At 27.6% G+C, this 18,334-nt stretch overlaps 1 protein-coding gene across 1 annotated transcript in view; it reads left to right on the forward strand.

Moving 5' to 3' along the window:
• Positions 1–363: 363 nt before the first annotated feature.
• Positions 364–18,334, forward strand: part of ldhd (lactate dehydrogenase D) — a 51,240-nt gene continuing 33,269 nt past the window's right edge. The window contains exons 1-3 of the mRNA XM_036535294.1: positions 364–555; positions 2,134–2,246; positions 3,059–3,200. Of these exons, the coding sequence (XP_036391187.1) occupies positions 466–555; positions 2,134–2,246; positions 3,059–3,200 (345 nt within the window). The 5' untranslated portion in view covers positions 364–465. The remainder of the gene's footprint in view (positions 556–2,133; positions 2,247–3,058; positions 3,201–18,334) is intronic.

Consider the following 18,334-nt stretch of genomic DNA (forward strand, 5'->3'; position numbering starts at 1 on the left):
ACTAATAGGAACCGGGTCGTGAAAACTGATCCCAGATCAGCTCTTATCCGTAACCTCCGTTTTAACTAATAGGAACCGGGTCGTAGCAGCTGATCCCAGATCAGCCCTTATCCGTAACCTGCGTTATAACTAGTAGGAACCGGGTCGTGAAAACTGATCCCAGATCAGCCGTTATCCGTAACCTGCGTTATAACTAGTCGGAAACGGGTCGTGAAAACTGATCCCAGATCAGCTCTTATCCGTAACCTCCGTTATAACTAATAGGAACCGGGTCGTAGCAGCTGATCCCAGATCAGTGTTGGTGAGGAAGTCGTGTCTGTGACGGTGCGTAACCCGGAAGAACAATCGGATCTGTGTCGGTAGTGTGGGAAGCCGGGTTTGGAGCCTTTTTATGCCGGCGTGTCGTGGGATTCGAACCCCGTTTGAACCCCCCCCTCCTCCTCCTGTCGCGATATAGAGGGCACGATGGCCGCGGCGCTGCTCGGGGGGCGCGGGTGGGCGCGGGTACGCGCGGCGCGCCCGCGGCGCGTCGGGGAGAGGAGCTACGCCGCGACAGTGAGTGCTGAGAGAGAGAGAGAGGGAGGGAGGGAGAGAGAGAGAGAGAGAGAGAGAGAGAGAGAGAGAGAGAGAGAGGGAGGGAGAGAGAGAGAGAGAGGGAGAGAGGGAGAGAGAGCGAGAGAGAGCGAGAGAGAGCGAGAGAGAGCGAGAGAGAGCGAGAGAGAGGGAGAGAGAGGAAGGGGGGACAGAGAGAGAGAAGGAGAGACAGAGAAGGGGAGAGAGAGGGAGAGAGCGGGGGAGGGAGAGAAGTAGAGAGAGAGAAGGAGAGAGAGAAGTAAAAAAAAATGAGTTAGAGAGAGGGAGAGAGAAAGAGAGGGAGAAAGAGGGAGGGAAAAGGGAAAGAGAGAGTGGGGAGAGGAGAGAGAGAGAAAAGAACAAAAAAGAAAAAAGGAAAATAGGAGGGAAATAGAAAAAAGACAGGAAAAAAGACAAAGAGATAAAAGACAGGAAAGAAAGGAAAATAGGATAGAGAGAATGAAAGAGAGAATCAAAGAAAGAATGAAATAAAGCAGAGAAAGAGAAAGAAAGAGACAGATAGGAAAACAGGAGGAAAGAGAAAAAAGACAAAAAAGAGAAAAAGAAAGAGAGAAAACAGAATGAAAGAGAGGGAAAAAAGATTCAAAAACATAAAAGAGAGAAAAAGACTGAAACGGAAAAAGAACGAGAGAGAAAAAAAGAACAGTTCTTGTACCGGGAGGGTGTTGGGTCTCAAGTTGGCTAAACGCTAATAATGTAATGTAATGAGCAGGGGCTAAACGCTAATAATGTAATGTAATGTAATGAGCAGAGGCTAAAGGCTAATAATGTAATGTAATGTAATGAGCAGGCGCTAAAGGCTAATAATGTAATGTAATGTAATGAGCAGGGGCTAAACGCTAATAATATAATGTAATGTAATGAGCAGGGGCTAAATGCTAATAATGTAATGTAATGTAATGAGCAGAGGCTAAAGGCTAATAATGTAATGTAATGTAATGAGTAGGGGCTAAAGGCTAATAATGTAATGTAATGTAATGAGCAGGGGCTAAACGCTAATAATGTATTGTAATGTAAGGAGCAGGGGCTAAAGGCTAATAATGTAATGTAATGAGCAGGGGCTAAACGCTAATAATGGAATGTAATGTAATGAGCAGGGGCTAAACGCTAATAATGTATTGTAATGTAAGGAGCAGGGGCTAAAGGCTAATAATGTAATGTAATGTAATGAGCAGGGGCTAAATGCTAATAATGTAATGTAATGTAATGAGCAGAGGCTAAACGCTAATAATGTAATGTAATGAGCACGGGCTAAACGCTAATAATGTAATGTAATGTAATGAGAAGGGGCTAAACGCTAATAATGTAATGTAATAAGCAGGGGCTAAATGCTAATAATGTAATGTAATGTAATGAGCAGGGGCTAAAGGCTAATAATGTAATGTAATGAGCAGGGGCTAAACGCTAATAATGTAATGTAATGTAATGAGCAGGGGCTAAAGGCTAATAATGTAATGTAATGAGCAGGGGCTAAACGCTAATAATGTAATGTAATGTAATGAGCAGGGGCTCAATGCTAATTCACTTTTCCTCCGCTAGGGCGGCGCTCTGGAGCGGGCGGTGTCGGCGTTCCGGGCGGTAACCGGAGAGGAGGGCGTGTCCCTGGGGGTCGCGATCCGAGAGCAGCACGGCCGGGACGAGTCGGTGCACCGGTAACCGTAAACTCGCCTTTAAGGGAGAGGGAGAGAGAGAGAGGGAGAGAGAGAGGGAGAGAGGGAGAGAGAGAGCTGAAAGGAGAAGAGAGAAAGAATGCGTGGGGGAAGGTGGGGGAAAGAAGGGACGAGAAAGAGAGGGAAGGAGGCGAGAGGAGGAGTGTGAGAAAGGACGAGAGGAGGAAGAAGAGAGATGGAGTGTTAGGAGGGAGAGGAAGGAAGGAGAGAAGAGAGAGTGTAATCGAGAGGACGGAAGGAGAGAGGGAAGAGTGTGAAAGAGAGGACAGAGGGAGAGAGGGAAGAGTGTGAGGGAGAGGACAGAAGGAGAGAGGGAAGAGTGAGAGAGAAGAAGAAAGGGAAGAAGAGAGACAGAGTGTAGGAGGGAGAGGAAAGAAGGAGAGAAGGAAGAGTGTGAGAAAGAGGGAGGAAAAAACCCGGGAGAGCAAGAGCGCGAAAGAGAGAAGATGAAAGAGGAAGGGAAGAAGAAGAGAGGGGGAGTGTAGGAGAAAGAGAGAGGAAAGAACAGAAGGAGAGAGGGAAGAGTGCGAAACCAGCGGCGAAACGAACGCACCGCCATCCCTGCAGGGGGGGGTGAGGAGTTAACATTAGCAATTAGCATTAGCATTAGCCAGCTAAAGAAGTTAGCGCGATTTATTTTCTTTCTGTGTGTGTGTGTGTGCGTGCATGTGCGTGTGTGTGTGCGTGTGTGTGTGTGTGTGTGTGTGTGTGTGCGTGTGTGCGTGTGTCTGCGTGTGTGTCTGCGTGTGTGTGTGCGTGCGTGTGTGTGTGTGCGTGTGTGTGTGCGCGTGTAGCTGCCGCCCCCCGGACGTGGTGGTCTTCCCCCGCTCGGCCGAGGAGGTTAGCGCCCTCGCTAAGATCTGCCACCACCACCGCCTTCCCATCATCCCCTTCGGCACCGGCACAGGCCTGGAGGGCGGGGTCGGGGCCGTGAAGGTGAGTTATGAATATTACAATATGTATATTACATATTATTACAAACTCACATTACATTGTATTATATTACACTACATGACATTACATTACATTGTGTTACATTATATTACATTATATTACATTACATTGAGTTACATTACATTACATTATATTACATTACATTGAGTTACATTGAGTTACATTACATTATATTACATTACAATGAGTTACATTACATTACATTGAGTTACAATACATTACATTATATTACATTGTGTTACATTATATTACATTACAATGAAATTATGCTAGATATATGTAATATATTACGTTATATGATACAAGTTTATAGAAGTTTATAGAAGTTTCTTTTTAAACAAAATAACCAATATTTTAAAAAGCGGGAGAGTTTTTGTTTAATGCGACATTTTCCCCAGACCTTGCTAACATGCTAATATTTATAGCAATAATTGTTTCGCGCTAATTGCATTAACAAGGAGCCATAACCTGTTAACTATGACAATACGTTAATATATTAGTTATTATAATATCCTCAAAATGCTGCATGCGATTTAGCGTTTATTTGCTGACGCGCTATGTAGTTTAGCATTCGCTGGAGTTAGCGTGAAGGGGTTAACATGATTTTTTTTTCCGTCTTTGCGTGTGTGTGTGTGTGTGTGTGTGTGTGCGCACCAGGGGGGTGTGTGTTTTACATTACATTATATTATATTACATTACATTACATTACATTATATTACATTATATTACATTATGTTACATCATATTACATTACATTGAGTTACATTACATTATATTACATTACTTTGTGTTACATTACATATCATATTACATTATATTACATTACATTGAGTTACATTACATTACATTGGGTTACATTACATTACATTGAGTTACATTACATTACATTATATCATATTGCATTGATTTACATCATGTCATATTACAATATGTTACATTGTATTACATTACATAACATTGAGTTACATTACATTATATTACATTACATTGAGTTACATTACATTACATTACATTATATTACATTACATTGAGTTACATTACATTACATTATATTACATTACATTGAGTTACATTGAGTTACATTACATTATATTACATTACAATGAGTTACATTACATTACATTGAGTTACATTACATTACATTATATTACATTACATTGAGTTACATTACATTACATTACATTATATTACATTACATTGAGTTACATTACATTACATTATATTACATTACATTGAGTTACATTGAGTTACATTACATTATATTACATTACAATGAGTTACATTACATTATATTACATTACTTTGTGTTACATTACATACCATATCACATTATATTACATTACATTCAGTTACATTACATTACATTGAGTTACATTACATTACATTACATTATATTACATTACATTATATTACATTACATTATATTACATTACAATGAGTTACATTGCATTGGGTTACATTACATTAAGTTACATTACATTATATTACATTACATTATATTACATTACATTGAGTTACATTACATTACATTACATTATATTACATTACAATGAGTTACATTACATTATATTACATTACTTTGTGTTACATTACATACCATATCACATTATATTACATTACATTCAGTTACATTACATTACATTGAGTTACATTACATTACATTACATTATATTACATTACATTATATTACATTACAATGAGTTACATTACATTGGGTTACATTACATTAAGTTACATTACATTATATTACATTACATTGAGTTACATTACATTATATTACATTACTTTGTGTTACATTACATACCATATCACATTATATTACATTACATTACGTTACATTACATTATATTACATTACAATGAGTTACATTACATTATATTACATTACTTTGTGTTACATTACATACCATATTACATTATATTACATTACATTCAGTTACATTACATTACATTGAGTTACATTACATTACATTACATTGTGTTACATTATATTACATTATATTACATTACATTGAGTTACAATACATTACATTATATTACATTGTGTTACATTATATTACATTACAATGAAATTATGCTAGATATATGTAATATATTACGTTATATGATACAAGTTTATAGAAGTTTATAGAAGTTTCTTTTTAAACAAAATAACCAATATTTTAAAAAGCGGGAGAGTTTTTGTTTAATGCGACATTTTCCCCAGACCTTGCTAACATGCTAATATTTATAGCAATAATTGTTTCACGCTAATTGCATTAACAAGGAGCCATAACCTGTTAACTATGACAATACGTTAATATTTTATTATATACGTTAATATTTAGCGTTTATTTGCTGGCGCGCTATGTAGTTTAGCATTCGCTGGAGTTCTCATATTACATTGTATTATATTACACTACATGACATTACATTACATTGTGTTACATTACATTACATTATATTACATTACATTACATTACATTATATTATATTACATTACATTACATTACATTATATTACATTATATTACATTATGTTACATCATATTACATTACATTGAGTTACATTACATTATATTACATTACTTTGTGTTACATTACATATCATATTACATTATATTACATTACATTGAGTTACATTACATTACATTGGGTTACATTACATTACATTGAGTTACATTACATTACATTATATCATATTGCATTGATTTACATTATGTCATATTACAATATGTTACATTGTATTACATTACATTACATTGAGTTACATTACATTACATTACATTATATTACATTACATTGAGTTACATTACATTACATTATATTACATTACATTGAGTTACATTGAGTTACATTACATTATATTACATTACAATGAGTTACATTACATTACATTGAGTTACATTACATTACATTATATTACATTACATTGAGTTACATTACATTACATTACATTATATTACATTACATTGAGTTACATTACATTACATTATATTACATTACAATGAGTTACATTACATTATATTACATTACTTTGTGTTACATTACATACCATATCACATTATATTACATTACATTCAGTTACATTACATTACATTGAGTTACATTACATTACATTACATTATATTACATTACATTATATTACATTACATTATATTACATTACAATGAGTTACATTGCATTGGGTTACATTACATTAAGTTACATTACATTATATTACATTACATTATATTACATTACATTGAGTTACATTACATTACATTACATTATATTACATTACAATGAGTTACATTACATTATATTACATTACTTTGTGTTACATTACATACCATATCACATTATATTACATTACATTGAGTTACATTACATTACATTACATTATATTACATTACATTATATTACATTACAATGAGTTACATTACATTGGGTTACATTACATTAAGTTACATTACATTATATTACATTACATTGAGTTACATTACATTACATTACATTATATTACATTACATTGAGTTACATTACATTACATTGAGTTACATTACATTACATTACATTATATTACATTACAATGAGTTACATTACATTGAGTTACATTACATTACATTACATTATATTACATTACATTGAGTTACATTACATTGCATTGAGTTACATTACATTATATTACATTACAATGAGTTACATTACATTGGGTTACATTACATTAAGTTACATTACATTATATTACATTACAATGAGTTACATTACATTATATTACATTACTTTGTGTTACATTACATACCATATTACATTATATTACATTACATTCAGTTACATTACATTACATTGAGTTACAATACATTACATTACGTTACATTGTGTTACATTATATTACATTACATTATATTACATTACTTTGTGTTACATTACATACCATATTACATTATATTACATTACATTCAGTTACATTACATTACATTGAGTTACAATACATTACATTACGTTACATTGTGTTACATTATATTACATTACATTATATTACATTACATTGTGTTACATCATATTACATTATATTGTGTTACGTTATATTACATTACTTTACATTGAGTTACATTATATTACATTGTGTTACATTACATTACATTGTGTTACATTATATTACATTACAATGAAATTATGCTAGATATATGTAATATATTACGTTATATGATACAAGTTTATAGAAGTTTATAGAAGTTTCTTTTTAAACAAAATAACCAATATTTTAAAAAGCGGGAGAGTTTTTGTTTAATGCGACATTTTCCCCAGACCTTGCTAACATGCTAATATTTATAGCAATAATTGTTTCACGCTAATTGCATTAACAAGGAGCCATAACCTGTTAACTATGACAGTACGTTAATATATTAGTTATTATAATATCCTCAAAATGCTGCATGCGATTTAGCGTTTATTTGCTGACGCGCTATGTAGTTTAGCATTCGCTGGAGTTAGCGTGAAGGGGTTAACATGATTTTTTTTTTCCGTCTTTGCGTGTGTGTGTGTGTGTGTGTGTGTGTGTGCGCACCAGGGGGGTGTGTGTTTACTTTGTGTTACATTACATACCATATCACATTATATTACATTACATTCAGTTACATTACATTACATTGAGTTACAATACATTACATTACATTATATTACATTACATTATATTACATTACAATGAGTTACATTGCATTGGGTTACATTACATTAAGTTACATTACATTATATTACATTACATTATATTACATTACATTGAGTTACATTACGTTACATTACATTATATTACATTACAATGAGTTACATTACATTATATTACATTACTTTGTGTTACATTACATACCATATTACATTATATTACATTACATTCAGTTACATTACATTACATTGAGTTACATTACATTACATTACATTGTGTTACATTATATTACATTATATTACATTACATTGAGTTACATTACATTACATTATATTACATTACATTGAGTTACATTGAGTTACATTACATTATATTACATTACAATGAGTTACATTACATTACATTGAGTTACAATACATTACATTATATTACATTGTGTTACATTATATTACATTACAATGAAATTATGCTAGATATATGTAATATATTACGTTATATGATACAAGTTTATAGAAGTTTATAGAAGTTTCTTTTTAAACAAAATAACCAATATTTTAAAAAGCGGGAGAGTTTTTGTTTAATGCGACATTTTCCCCAGACCTTGCTAACATGCTAATATTTATAGCAATAATTGTTTCACGCTAATTGCATTAACAAGGAGCCATAACCTGTTAACTATGACAATACGTTAATATTTTATTATATACGTTAATATTTAGCGTTTATTTGCTGGCGCGCTATGTAGTTTAGCATTCGCTGGAGTTCTCATATTACATTGTATTATATTACACTACATGACATTACATTACATTGTGTTACATTACATTACATTATATTACATTACATTACATTATATTATATTACATTACATTACATTACATTATATTACATTATATTACATTATGTTACATCATATTACATTACATTGAGTTACATTACATTATATTACATTACTTTGTGTTACATTACATATCATATTACATTATATTACATTACATTGAGTTACATTACATTACATTACATTATATTACATTACATTGAGTTACATTACATTACATTATATTACATTACATTGAGTTACATTGAGTTACATTACATTATATTACATTACAATGAGTTACATTACATTACATTGAGTTACATTACATTACATTATATTACATTACATTGAGTTACATTACATTACATTACATTATATTACATTACATTGAGTTACATTACATTACATTATATTACATTACATTGAGTTACATTGAGTTACATTACATTATATTACATTACAATGAGTTACATTACATTATATTACATTACTTTGTGTTACATTACATACCATATCACATTATATTACATTACATTCAGTTACATTACATTACATTGAGTTACATTACATTACATTACATTATATTACATTACATTATATTACATTACATTATATTACATTACAATGAGTTACATTGCATTGGGTTACATTACATTAAGTTACATTACATTATATTACATTACATTGAGTTACATTACATTACATTACATTATATTACATTACAATGAGTTACATTACATTATATTACATTACTTTGTGTTACATTACATACCATATCACATTATATTACATTACATTCAGTTACATTACATTACATTGAGTTACATTACATTACATTACATTATATTACATTACATTATATTACATTACAATGAGTTACATTACATTGGGTTACATTACATTAAGTTACATTACATTATATTACATTACATTGAGTTACATTACATTATATTACATTACTTTGTGTTACATTACATACCATATCACATTATATTACATTACATTACGTTACATTACATTATATTACATTACAATGAGTTACATTACATTATATTACATTACTTTGTGTTACATTACATACCATATTACATTATATTACATTACATTCAGTTACATTACATTACATTGAGTTACATTACATTACATTACATTGTGTTACATTATATTACATTATATTACATTACATTGAGTTACAATACATTACATTATATTACATTGTGTTACATTATATTACATTACAATGAAATTATGCTAGATATATGTAATATATTACGTTATATGATACAAGTTTATAGAAGTTTATAGAAGTTTCTTTTTAAACAAAATAACCAATATTTTAAAAAGCGGGAGAGTTTTTGTTTAATGCGACATTTTCCCCAGACCTTGCTAACATGCTAATATTTATAGCAATAATTGTTTCACGCTAATTGCATTAACAAGGAGCCATAACCTGTTAACTATGACAATACGTTAATATTTTATTATATACGTTAATATTTAGCGTTTATTTGCTGGCGCGCTATGTAGTTTAGCATTCGCTGGAGTTCTCATATTACATTGTATTATATTACACTACATGACATTACATTACATTGTGTTACATTACATTACATTATATTACATTACATTACATTACATTATATTATATTACATTACATTACATTACATTATATTACATTATATTACATTATGTTACATCATATTACATTACATTGAGTTACATTACATTATATTACATTACTTTGTGTTACATTACATATCATATTACATTATATTACATTACATTGAGTTACATTACATTACATTGAGTTACATTACATTACATTGAGTTACATTACATTACATTATATCATATTGCATTGATTTACATTATGTCATATTACAATATGTTACATTGTATTACATTACATTACATTGAGTTACATTACATTATATTACATTACATTGAGTTACATTACATTACATTACATTATATTACATTACATTGAGTTACATTACATTACATTATATTACATTACATTGAGTTACATTGAGTTACATTACATTATATTACATTACAATGAGTTACATTACATTACATTGAGTTACATTACATTACATTATATTACATTACATTGAGTTACATTACATTACATTACATTATATTACATTACATTGAGTTACATTACATTACATTATATTACATTACATTGAGTTACATTGAGTTACATTACATTATATTACATTACAATGAGTTACATTACATTATATTACATTACTTTGTGTTACATTACATACCATATCACATTATATTACATTACATTGAGTTACATTACATTACATTGAGTTACATTACATTACATTACATTATATTACATTACATTATATTACATTACATTATATTACATTACAATGAGTTACATTGCATTGGGTTACATTACATTAAGTTACATTACATTATATTACATTACATTATATTACATTACATTGAGTTACATTACATTACATTACATTATATTACATTACAATGAGTTACATTACATTATATTACATTACTTTGTGTTACATTACATACCATATCACATTATATTACATTACATTCAGTTACATTACATTACATTGAGTTACATTACATTACATTACATTATATTACATTACATTATATTACATTACAATGAGTTACATTACATTGGGTTACATTACATTAAGTTACATTACATTATATTACATTACATTGAGTTACATTACATTACATTACATTATATTACATTACTTTGTGTTACATTACATACCATATTACATTATATTACATTACATTCAGTTACATTACATTACATTGAGTTACAATACATTACATTACGTTACATTGTGTTACATTATATTACATTACATTATATTACATTACATTGTGTTACATCATATTACATTATATTGTGTTACGTTATATTACATTACTTTACATTGAGTTACATTATATTACATTGTGTTACATTACATTACATTGTGTTACATTATATTACATTACAATGAAATTATGCTAGATATATGTAATATATTACGTTATATGATACAAGTTTATAGAAGTTTATAGAAGTTTCTTTTTAAACAAAATAACCAATATTTTAAAAAGCGGGAGAGTTTTTGTTTAATGCGACATTTTCCCCAGACCTTGCTAACATGCTAATATTTATAGCAATAATTGTTTCACGCTAATTGCATTAACAAGGAGCCATAACCTGTTAACTATGACAGTACGTTAATATATTAGTTATTATAATATCCTCAAAATGCTGCATGCGATTTAGCGTTTATTTGCTGACGCGCTATGTAGTTTAGCATTCGCTGGAGTTAGCGTGAAGGGGTTAACATGATTTTTTTTTTCCGTCTTTGCGTGTGTGTGTGTGTGTGTGTGTGTGTGCGCACCAGGGGGGTGTGTGTTTACTTTGTGTTACATTACATACCATATCACATTATATTACATTACATTCAGTTACATTACATTACATTGAGTTACAATACATTACATTACATTATATTACATTACATTATATTACATTACATTATATTACATTACAATGAGTTACATTGCATTGGGTTACATTACATTAAGTTACATTACATTATATTACATTACATTATATTACATTACATTGAGTTACATTACATTGAGTTACATTATATTACATTACATTATATTACATTACATTGAGTTACCTTACGTTACATTACATTATATTACATTACAATGAGTTACATTACATTATATTACATTACTTTGTGTTACATTACATACCATATTACATTATATTACATTACATTCAGTTACATTACATTACATTGAGTTACATTACATTACATTACATTGTGTTACATTATATTACATTATATTACATTACATTGAGTTACATTACATTACATTATATTACATTACATTGAGTTACATTGAGTTACATTACATTATATTACATTACAATGAGTTACATTACATTACATTGAGTTACAATACATTACATTATATTACATTGTGTTACATTATATTACATTACAATGAAATTATGCTAGATATATGTAATATATTACGTTATATGATACAAGTTTATAGAAGTTTATAGAAGTTTCTTTTTAAACAAAATAACCAATATTTTAAAAAGCGGGAGAGTTTTTGTTTAATGCGACATTTTCCCCAGACCTTGCTAACATGCTAATATTTATAGCAATAATTGTTTCACGCTAATTGCATTAACAAGGAGCCATAACCTGTTAACTATGACAATACGTTAATATTTTATTATATACGTTAATATTTAGCGTTTATTTGCTGGCGCGCTATGTAGTTTAGCATTCGCTGGAGTTCTCATATTACATTGTATTATATTACACTACATGACATTACATTACATTGTGTTACATTACATTACATTATATTACATTACATTACATTACATTATATTATATTACATTACATTACATTACATTATATTACATTATATTACATTATGTTACATCATATTACATTACATTGAGTTACATTACATTATATTACATTACTTTGTGTTACATTACATATCATATTACATTATATTACATTACATTGAGTTACATTACATTACATTGAGTTACATTACATTACATTATATCATATTGCATTGATTTACATTATGTCATATTACAATATGTTACATTGTATTACATTACATTACATTGAGTTACATTACATTATATTACATTACATTGAGTTACATTACATTACATTACATTATATTACATTACATTGAGTTACATTACATTACATTGAGTTACATTACATTATATTACATTACAATGAGTTACATTACATTATATTACATTACTTTGTGTTACATTACATACCATATCACATTATATTACATTACATTCAGTTACATTACATTACATTGAGTTACATTACATTACATTACATTATATTACATTACATTATATTACATTACATTATATTACATTACATTGAGTTACATTACATTACATTACATTATATTACATTACAATGAGTTACATTACATTATATTACATTACTTTGTGTTACATTACATACCATATCACATTATATTACATTACATTCAGTTACATTACATTACATTGAGTTACATTACATTACATTACATTATATTACATTACATTATATTACATTACAATGAGTTACATTACATTGGGTTACATTACATTCAGTTACATTACATTACATTGAGTTACAATACATTACATTACATTATATTACATTACATTATATTACATTACATTATATTACATTACAATGAGTTACATTGCATTGGGTTACATTACATTAAGTTACATTACATTATATTACATTACATTATATTACATTACATTGAGTTACATTACATTGAGTTACATTATATTACATTACATTATATTACATTACATTGAGTTACATTACGTTACATTACATTATATTACATTACAATGAGTTACATTACATTAAATTACATTACTTTGTGTTACATTACATACCATATTACATTATATTACATTACATTCAGTTACATTACATTACATTGAGTTACATTACATTACATTACATTGTGTTACATTATATTACATTATATTACATTACATTGAGTTACATTACATTACATTATATTACATTACATTGAGTTACATTGAGTTACATTACATTATATTACATTACAATGAGTTACATTACATTACATTGAGTTACAATACATTACATTATATTACATTGTGTTACATTATATTACATTACAATGAAATTATGCTAGATATATGTAATATATTACGTTATATGATACAAGTTTATAGAAGTTTATAGAAGTTTCTTTTTAAACAAAATAACCAATATTTTAAAAAGCGGGAGAGTTTTTGTTTAATGCGACATTTTCCCCAGACCTTGCTAACATGCTAATATTTATAGCAATAATTGTTTCACGCTAATTGCATTAACAAGGAGCCATAACCTGTTAACTATGACAATACGTTAATATTTTATTATATACGTTAATATTTAGCGTTTATTTGCTGGCGCGCTATGTAGTTTAGCATTCGCTGGAGTTCTCATATTACATTGTATTATATTACACTACATGACATTACATTACATTGTGTTACATTACATTACATTATATTACATTACATTACATTACATTATATTATATTACATTACATTACATTACATTATATTACATTATATTACATTATATTACATCATATTACATTACATTGAGTTACATTACATTATATTACATTACTTTGTGTTACATTACATATCATATTACATTATATTACATTACATTGAGTTACATTACATTACATTGGGTTACATTACATTACATTGAGTTACATTACATTACATTATATCATATTGCATTGATTTACATTATGTCATATTACAATATGTTACATTGTATTACATTACATTACATTGAGTTACATTACATTATATTACATTACATTGAGTTACATTACATTACATTACATTATATTACATTACATTGAGTTACATTACATTACATTATATTACATTACATTGAGTTACATTACATTATATTACATTACAATGAGTTACATTACATTATATTACATTACTTTGTGTTACATTACATACCATATCACATTATATTACATTACATTCAGTTACATTACATTACATTGAGTTACATTACATTACATTACATTATATTACATTACATTATATTACATTACATTATATTACATTACAATGAGTTACATTGCATTGGGTTACATTACATTAAGTTACATTACATTATATTACATTACATTATATTACATTACATTGAGTTACATTACATTACATTACATTATATTACATTACAATGAGTTACATTACATTATATTACATTACTTTGTGTTACATTACATACCATATCACATTATATTACATTACATTCATTTACATTACATTACATTGAGTTACATTACATTACATTACATTATATTACATTACATTATATTACATTACAATGAGTTACATTACATTGGGTTACATTACATTCAGTTACATTACATTATATTACATTACATTGAGTTACATTACATTACATTATATTACATTACATTGAGTTACATTACATTACATTGAGTTACATTACATTACATTACATTATATTACATTACAATGAGTTACATTACATTGAGTTACATTACATTACATTACATTATATTACATTACATTGAGTTACATTACATTACATTGAGTTACATTACATTATATTACATTACAATGAGTTACATTACATTGGGTTACATTACATTAAGTTACATTACATTATATTACATTACAATGAGTTACATTACATTATATTACATTACTTTGTGTTACATTACATACCATATTACATTATATTACATTACATTCAGTTACATTACATTACATTGAGTTACAATACATTACATTACGTTACATTGTGTTACATTATATTACATTACATTATATTACATTACATTGTGTTACATCATATTACATTATATTGTGTTACGTTATATTACATTACTTTACATTGAGTTACATTATATTACATTGTGTTACATTACATTACATTGTGTTACATTATATTACATTACAATGAAATTATGCTAGATATATGTAATATATTACGTTATATGATACAAGTTTATAGAAGTTTATAGAAGTTTCTTTTTAAACAAAATAACCAATATTTTAAAAAGCGGGAGAGTTTTTGTTTAATGCGACATTTTCCCCAGACCTTGCTAACATGCTAATATTTATAGCAATAATTGTTTCACGCTAATTGCATTAACAAGGAGCCATAACCTGTTAACTATGACAATACGTTAATATTTTATTATATACGTTAATATTTAGCGTTTATTTGCTGGCGCGCTATGTAGTTTAGCATTCGCTGGAGTTCTCATATTACATTGTATTATATTACACTACATGACATTACATTACATTGTGTTACATTACATTACATTATATTACATTACATTACATTACATTATATTATATTACATTACATTACATTACATTATATTACATTATATTACATTATGTTACATCATATTACATTACATTGAGTTACATTACATTATATTACATTACTTTGTGTTACATTACATATCATATTACATTATATTACATTACATTGAGTTACATTACATTACATTGGGTTACATTACATTACATTGAGTTACATTACATTACATTATATCATATTGCATTGATTTACATTATGTCATATTACAATATGTTACATTGTATTACATTACATTACATTGAGTTACATTACATTACATTACATTATATTACATTACATTGAGTTACATTACATTACATTATATTACATTACATTGAGTTACATTGAGTTACATTACATTATATTACATTACAATGAGTTACATTACATTACATTGAGTTACATTACATTACATTATATTACATTACATTGAGTTACATTACATTACATTACATTATATTACATTACATTGAGTTACATTACATTACATTATATTACATTACATTGAGTTACATTGAGTTACATTACATTATATTACATTACAATGAGTTACATTACATTATATTACATTACTTTGTGTTACATTACATACCATATCACATTATATTACATTACATTGAGTTACATTACATTACATTGAGTTACATTACATTACATTACATTATATTACATTACATTATATTACATTACATTATATTACATTACAATGAGTTACATTGCATTGGGTTACATTACATTAAGTTACATTACATTATATTACATTACATTATATTACATTACATTGAGTTACATTACATTACATTACATTATATTACATTACAATGAGTTACATTACATTATATTACATTACTTTGTGTTACATTACATACCATATCACATTATATTACATTACATTCAGTTACATTACATTACATTGAGTTACATTACATTACATTACATTATATTACATTACATTATATTACATTACAATGAGTTACATTACATTGGGTTACATTACATTAAGTTACATTACATTATATTACATTACATTGAGTTACATTACATTACATTACATTATATTACATTACATTGAGTTACATTACATTACATTGAGTTACATTACATTACATTACATTATATTACATTACAATGAGTTACATTACATTGAGTTACATTACATTACATTACATTATATTACATTACATTGAGTTACATTACATTGCATTGAGTTACATTACATTATATTACATTACAATGAGTTACATTACATTGGGTTACATTACATTAAGTTACATTACATTATATTACATTACAATGAGTTACATTACATTATATTACATTACTTTGTGTTACATTACATACCATATTACATTATATTACATTACATTCAGTTACATTACATTACATTGAGTTACAATACATTACATTACGTTACATTGTGTTACATTATATTACATTACATTATATTACATTACTTTGTGTTACATTACATACCATATTACATTATATTACATTACATTCAGTTACATTACATTACATTGAGTTACAATACATTACATTACGTTACATTGTGTTACATTATATTACATTACATTATATTACATTACATTGTGTTACATCATATTACATTATATTGTGTTACGTTATATTACATTACTTTACATTGAGTTACATTATATTACATTGTGTTACATTACATTACAT

This window comes from Megalops cyprinoides, chromosome 8 (assembly GCF_013368585.1).
Source record: "Megalops cyprinoides isolate fMegCyp1 chromosome 8, fMegCyp1.pri, whole genome shotgun sequence".
Lineage (NCBI taxonomy): Eukaryota > Metazoa > Chordata > Actinopteri > Elopiformes > Megalopidae > Megalops > Megalops cyprinoides.